The 7,745-nt window shown below is 40.9% G+C and overlaps 1 protein-coding gene across 2 annotated transcripts in view; it reads left to right on the top strand.

The window, feature by feature from the left end:
• The window catches only part of LOC107740102 (nuclear receptor coactivator 2-like), a 120,537-nt gene that overhangs the window by 83,575 nt on the left and 29,217 nt on the right, over window positions 1–7,745 (top strand). For both annotated transcript variants that reach the window (XM_016552411.1, XM_016552402.1), the window contains exons 8-10: window positions 868–1,008; window positions 1,902–2,049; window positions 4,886–6,146. In XM_016552411.1, coding sequence (XP_016407897.1) covers window positions 868–1,008; window positions 1,902–2,049; window positions 4,886–6,146 — 1,550 coding nt within the window. The remainder of the gene's footprint in view (window positions 1–867; window positions 1,009–1,901; window positions 2,050–4,885; window positions 6,147–7,745) is intronic.

Genomic DNA, 7,745 nt, shown 5'->3' with positions numbered 1-7,745 from the left:
CATAATAATTATGCATGCACTGTATTTGTCCTCTTCTACTGTTGAGGTAATGCAAGGAATGTTGTGATTGGTTGTCAAGGCAGCCAATCAGAATTTAGCAGTCTCGTCTCTGATTGGCTGGAATTATGGTATATTGTAACGCTGGGTTGTGTTGAGCAAGCGAGCCGTTGGCATTTAGAGAGCACTGACGGCAGGCATCAGGTGAGCAAGCTAGTGAAACGTTGCAGGTGCAAAAGAGAAGGTCTGCACAAATCCAAAAATTTATTTTAAATGCAAAATAGATTTTTGTGCGCTCGAAATACTTTCTTCTTTGCGAGACAAACATTTTCTCCACAAAACTCAGTTAGAGCGTGTGCAAAACGCACTTTTGCGCACTCAAAATATGATCTTTCGCGCGCAGAATTGTGGCAGAGATGTAATCCCATAAAGGTTGCGGGTTAGAGTCTCCGGTCCGGCAGGGATTGTCGGTGTCGAATGTACAGCGCTCTCTTCCACCTTCAATACCACGACTGAGGTGAGACCCTTGAGCAAGGCACCGAACCCCCAACTGCTCCCCGGGCGCCGCAGCATTGGCTGCCCTTCACGGTGTGTGTGTGTGTGTGTGTGTGTGTGTGTTCACTGCTGTTGTGTGTGTGCATTTGGATGGGTTAAATGCAGAGCACAGATTCACCATACTTGGCCACATGTCACTTCACTTTCACTTAAAATAGTCTCAATACATATATTCAAATTTTGCTTTGCAGATCAGCTTTAGATGTGCTTAAAAATTATTTGCATTAATACATTTAAGATTTAAGCTTGAAAACAGACAACTTGTCGCAGACAAAACCAAACCATATTGTTTATTGCTGTACTGTGTGTTTGTAGGTAAGATCACCTCCCTGGACACCAGTCTGTTACGAGCCTCTATGAAACCTGGCTGGGAAGACTTGGTGCGGAGATGCATTCAGCGCTTTCATCTCCAAAACGATGGAGAAATGTCATTCGCCAAGCGGCATCAGCAAGAAGGTACTTAGCACATCTCACATTAATCCACTTAAAGGGGTCCTATTATGCTCTTTGACAAAGTCCACCTTCTGAAATACGAAATGTGCTGTGATTGGTTAGCTGGGCCAGTGTGTGTTGTGATTGGCAGCACTCGGCGTCTGGTCGGGAAATGTTATGCCCCTTACCATAGCCGCCAAAAATGGTTTATGTTAAATAAAATATCTCCCTTTGAAGTTGTCTTTGAACTTTGTAACTTTGCAGATCTTTTTTATGCTCAAACAGCAACATTACAGACTAACTAAAGTTGAAAAAGTGAAAAAGCATAATAGGACCCCTTTAACACTTAAGAAACGCTGTCATTTTGGCTATTGTATTGTGCATGCAAAGATTTACTATATTTTTGACAGTAACTACCAAATATTCTGAATACCATAAGGATTTTAACACACCTTGGATTTGGCTTCTGCTGGCAAACCAGTTTCACACACACTCCTTATGTCATGACTTGCTTTGCTGAGAATGCAAGACAGACATTTTAAAAATGTTTTATGAATCTCAGTCGCAATAATGCAATCTTTAAATCATGGATAAATGGATAAATATTAAGATCTATAGAGAATATTGGCATTAGGGAAATATAGTAGACATTACTGTATTTCAGTATTTTTCATATTGTAGCAAACAAAAAATAATTGTGGTGTGTGAAAATATAGCAAAATGTATGTGAGTAATGCATGCGGCTTCTTTACTGGAAAGGTTAATCTTGCAATTTTACAGGAATTATATGGGTTTATGTTTAATAGTGACTATTATCTTGATCTAATTTAGATGTTGTTTGTTTCAATGTTCTTTAATGTACATTTACATATCTCAAAATGATGATGTTCTAATCATGTGGGTGTGTTGTTTTGCAGTGCTGAGGCATGGGCAGGCTTTCAGTCCCATCTACCGGTTTTCCCTGTCCGACGGGACCATCGTCTCAGCTCACACCAAGAGCAAACTGGTTCGGTCACCTGCTACCAACGAGCCACAGCTCTACATGTCACTGCACATTTTACAAAGGTACCCACTACCCAGCTGCACAGCTTGCCATGAGTACCTGCACTTGAGTTGTTTTGTTTCTGTTTATGTCTGAATCTGAGTTTTTAATGTAAATGCAATGGTGTATTTTATGAACTACTACTACATGAGTAAGTGTTTGAGTCATTTTTGACCCACTTCTCACTGTTTCCTGTTTGATTCAGCTCTGTGTAAGCAGTCAGTTGAAACACACGCTTTCTAGTTCTGACAAGCCCAGTTAATGACCATATACTGAAATCTCACTGTCATGTGAGAACATCCGACCATGTTTTCCCAGAGGGGGCCGATACTGGTCTCGAAACATTCCATCAGAACCAAGAATAACACGACTCCCACAGCTACACATTGGCTAACAAGCTTTTTCACCCTTGATAATTCCTCAGAATTTGATTGCTGATTTAATTAAGTATGGAGTAATTGAATACGAATGATTCCAATGTTAAAGGGAAAGTTCACCCAAAAATGAAGACATTCCAAACATGTATGACTTTTTTTATTTTCGTGGAACACAAAAGAAGAAAATGTTTAAAATATTGGCTCTTTTCCATGCAGTTACAGTGCGTCTGGAGCTTCAAGCTTCAAAAATAATGCAAAAAATCAAGTGTTCTGAAGCTATACAATAGGTTTGTGTGAGGAACAGACCAAAAGACCATTTTTCATGAGAGTTCATGGGAGACGCAGCAATGTCCAATTTGTGAACGAGTCATTCTTTTCAGTGAATCATTGGTCCATTTCACAAATGATCACTGAATAATTCCTTCAAGAATTAGACTCGATCTGGTTCTCGAATTCAACTCACAAACTCACTGATTCGGTCACAGCAGTTAATATTGGAGGGGTAGATTATCAGTTAATAACGACTTACATTTTCTCACACAAAGCTATCATATGACTTCATAAAACTTATGTCAGTGCTCACAATTTATATAGACCACTTGTATGATGCTTTACATACTTTTTGAACCTTGAAAGCTTCAGTCCCCATTCGTAGTAATTGCATGGAAAAGAGCAACCAAGATATTCTTCTGAATTTCTCCTTTTCTGTTCCACAAAAGAAATTCATGCAAGTTTGGAACAAATTGAAGATGAGTAAATTACAGATTTTTTTTTCCCTTTAGAGCATCATTCAGTAAAGTCAGATATCACAGTTTCATATAAAATCAAAACATTTGGAGTGTATGGCTTAGTAAAGCTTGGATCCACAGCAGGCAGTTGTGAACACAGTTTTTATATGTTAGCTACAGAGTTTCTATCTCTCTCACAGCATGCGATGCAGGAACACCGGTTTGCTTTCTGAGACAATAGCAGCAGTGTTAGGCTGGGGTGTCGAGCACAGATAAACATTAAACCCAGAGTGAGCTCACAGCGGGAGGGTGGCTGTCTTAAAGCACAGCATCTCTAGCACAATAACACACAGTATAGCTTGACCATTGATTCATCCTGCATGCTCTGAACAAAGGCATCTCTATGCATTTATCAGCTCTGAGCGAGTTTTTAGTATGTAGCTTGCTAAAAGCTTTATACCCCGAGGTGATTTTTACATTAGAGGGGGATACGACAGCACAGCCACTAATTTTCTCTGTCCCGTGGCTTGTTTTGAGGGATGAGCACTGCTGTTTTTCTTTGATAATAATTCGTTCCCCTCTTTTAACCTTCTCTGCTGAAACATACTTTAGTTAATTAAGCCATTCCTGAAGTTCCGCTTAAGCTCTTTTCTCGGATTCCTTGTTTGGAGCGCTAGAAGAACCGCTTCCTGACTACGAGATTAATTTAACAAATGACTGCACTGGATTAATGTAATGAAATAGTTTCAATAGAATTTACTTGGAAATCAATATTAATTCCTTGGATCACAATTAAAACACCATTGTCAACAGTAGCACGTGCCAACCTGGTGAGACAGGCATGCCCTGCCTGAACTGAGGCATTGTTTTCTGTTTTTGTTTTTATGCCCTTTTTTCCTACTTCTTCTCTTGCTTTGTCTCTTTCTTTTTACAATAATTAAACAAAATGTTTGCATGGCATTAAAACTATGCCAGGGAATTGTCACCAGGGCAATGATATGTGGTTGCCAAGTGTTTTTAGCTTATTTGATAAATGGTTGCTAGGGCTTTGTGTTCAGGATGGTTGCTCTGTGATTTCTTAATTACCCCTTTGGGTCCCTCTTTCAGTGTTAGTCTGTGGGATTTTTTGTGCATTAAATGGTATAGGATAAGATATGCACCAAATTTTAAAACTTAGCGTTAAGGATTTATTCAAATGGATTATTTTAGTATTATTTATATACTATTATAGTACTTATTAATAATTTAATTTAGCTTTTTATATGTGTATTCAATTTTCATTTTATTATTATTCTTTTTCCTTAACCTTATGAACTTTTGTCATTTTTATTGATTTTTTTTATATTTTATATTTAGCTTTCATTTATTTTTTTATTGCAGTATTAGTTTTAGTAATTTAGTACTTTAAATTATTTATTTCAATTAGTTGCCAAGGCAACATGTCTAATAAAGTTTTTATTTTTTATTTTTTATTTTTTTCTCCAGCTTTATTTCAATTACCAACCTTCAGTTACTGAATTTTCAATGACAGATTTTTAATAGTTTTAGTTCTGGTTAACAATAGTAACAATGACCTTTATTATGTTCACCAATTATGAATTTTATGCTTGTGATACATCAGGCTTGCAATCGTTAAATTCATCAATGTCTATAAAACTATGTTTGTGCTATGTGTGTGGCGTGTATGTTGCAGCATTATTTGCTCTTTAGATTACCTATTAGCGACTATAGATGTCTATTTTTTTCTGTTTTAGGGAGCAGCCCGTCTGTGGCATGACCCCTGATCTTGGAAATGCTCAGAATATGGGCAAAACCATGAATCCCATGAGCTCTCCCAACACAGCAGGTTCCTCCAGCGCCCCCCAGGGGCAGGATGCCACCATCAGCAGCAACACATCCACTTTCCCCTCCCCTGGTGGCCAGAAGGAGCCCGGCGCCATCGGCCCAGTACAGGGCCACCGTTTCGGGTGCCCGGGAACCATGAGCCATTCGGCAACCATGCAGGCGGCCACCCCTCAGGGCAGTGGCTATCCACTGAAGTTGAGCAGCCCATCTCAGGGCAGTCCGGGCATGCTTTCTCCACGCCACCGAGCCAGTCCCGGAGTGGCAGGATCTCCACGCTTGCCCCCACCGCAGTTCTCCCCAGCAGGCAGCTTACATTCACCTGCGAGCATGTGCACTAGCAGCACAGGTGGCAATGGGGGAGCAGGCAGTAACCATGGTTACACAAGCAGTTCCCTTAATGCCCTCCAGGCACTTAGCGAGTGCCACGGCGTGAGCCACGGCCAATCGCTGGGCTCGCCCGACAGGAAATTGGGGTCACCAGCCTCATTGGGCGTCAATCTTCACATGTTGAACAAAATGGGAGCCTCAGAGTCATTCGGAGAGCAGAACCAATCAGAGCAGGGTAACAGCGGACAGGACGATGGCATTGAACAGCAAAGAGACGAAAAGGGTAACCTCAGCCAGTTTAACAACCCGGATGCCAGTGATCCGCAGAATCGGCTACGTGACAACAAAGGCCATACTAAACTCCTGCAGCTCCTCACCACTAAAACTGAGCCTATCGAGTCCACCTCACCCCCTCCAATGGCTAGTGGAGAGCCCGGGTGTAAGGACCCCACTGGCGGCCTAGGGAATGGCGGCATGGGTGCTCAAACCGGAGCCGGGTCACATGCTACCTCCTTGAAGGAGAAGCACAAGATCCTTCATAGACTTCTCCAGAATAGCTCGTCGCCCGTCGACCTGGCCAAACTCACAGCCGAGGCCACGGGGAAGGAGCTGTGTCAGGATTCTGCAGGTGGGGCGGCCGGTGTGGCTGAATTAGCCATTAAACAAGAGCCCGTCAGCCCCAAGAAGAAGGACAATGCCCTGCTGCGCTACCTACTGGATAAAGATGATAATGTACTTAAGGATAAAGGCAAGATGGAACCTGGAGAAATAAAGGTGGAGGGCAGTAAGATGCCGGGAATTAAGACAGAGAAAACTGATGGCGGCTACGACCATGTGGAGCCGGTAAGTGATGTCGCCAACCTGGCAATATACCAAGAAATATTTAATACAAGTTAAGCTCCATATTACCACAGAAAATCATTTAGACTCATACCTCAGTGGCATCATGCACCTGTTGTTTTTTGTTTTGTTTTGTTTTGTTTTTTGCTTTGTTTTGTTTTGCTTTGTTTTGTTTTGTTTTGGGAACAAATAATAGCCTGTTATAAAATATTATGGAAAATAGCATAATTTATCTGTCCAAAATAGTGGCAAGCGTGGTGCTGTGAGATTGGACATGACCTAATAATTTTTAATATTATTATTTTTATTATTATTACTGTTGTCATATTTGTTTTTCTGATTATTATTATTATTTTATTTTGGAGGGTTCACCATTGTGAGATAATACAAGTCCAAAAAAAGAAAGCATGCATATAATTTAGGGCTGCACGATAAATATCGCACGATATTTAATGCGCATCTCGTCAGTAAGGCTCTGTGTAGTAAATGCTGCTCCACGTGAAAGCACGCACGTGTAGAGATTTACTGCTGATTACAGAACCGGCTTTACTGACGAGATGCGCATTAAATATCGTGCGTTATTTATCGTGCAGCCCTAATATAATTTCTAGTTTATACTGTATATGCTTTTTTTTTTAATTGTAAATGCATTGTTAAAAATATTTTCTGTGGTAACTGATAGCATGCTGTCAATAGAGCTTAAAGGTGCCATAGAATGCATTGATGCCCATCCCTGCACATCACATCTCCTGCACAGCCTGGAACATAGCATTTATTTCCATGATCTGCGATTTTCGCTATTATCCTCGCTTGTTTCTTCACAATACCTGCAGAACCTCTGATGATTCACTGTGCAGGTTCGGCTGGCGGCTGGCATAGAACATGGAGTATATGCAAATGTTGGGGGCGTAACTATTAGTGATCCCGACTGTAACGTCACAGTCTGTGTTATGTTCTGATTCGCCTATTTTTCAGTGGTCTTTTGCATGCACGAGATTTACATGAGAAGGAGGAAACAATGGTGTTTGAAGCTCACGGTATGTCATTTCCATGTACAGAACTGTTTAGAGGTCGACCGATTGATCGGCCGGCCGATTTTGGGCATTTTTTTATTAATCGGCATCGGCCGATTGTGCTGCAAATTAGGCCGATTTATAGGCAGGTGCATCTGCGGAACGTTATCATATTAATAAGTGCAAGTCATTTGCATGTGAAAGTAGAAATATATGCGATTCAGACGAAACTTCTGGGCTGATTATAACATGCACGATAACTTTCCTCGTGAAATGTGTGTGTGGGTCTGACAATAGCCTCCACGATGTCATCGCTTGTGGCCAGCGCACTCTTAAGTAGTTATGAGCAGCAGGCTGTGTAATATGTGTGAACTCTTTTATTTTTGTTATCACTTGGCCATTTGACTTATAGAAGTGTCCAGTGTTTCCCATACATTGAGTTATTTGTGGCGGCTCGTCACAACAGACGGACCGCCACAAAAAGATTTTCCAAAAGGCTTATACTTCCTTGAATAAACTGAGCACTACACGTTAAATTAAAATGCAGCGCGGGTGTTTTTATATGAATGTATCTTTGAAAAGAACCGAC

This window comes from Sinocyclocheilus rhinocerous, unplaced genomic scaffold, assembly GCF_001515625.1.
Source record: "Sinocyclocheilus rhinocerous isolate Xijiao unplaced genomic scaffold, SAMN03320098_v1.1 scaffold641, whole genome shotgun sequence".
Lineage (NCBI taxonomy): Eukaryota > Metazoa > Chordata > Actinopteri > Cypriniformes > Cyprinidae > Sinocyclocheilus > Sinocyclocheilus rhinocerous.
This window is presented reverse-complemented; position numbering and strand designations above follow the sequence as displayed.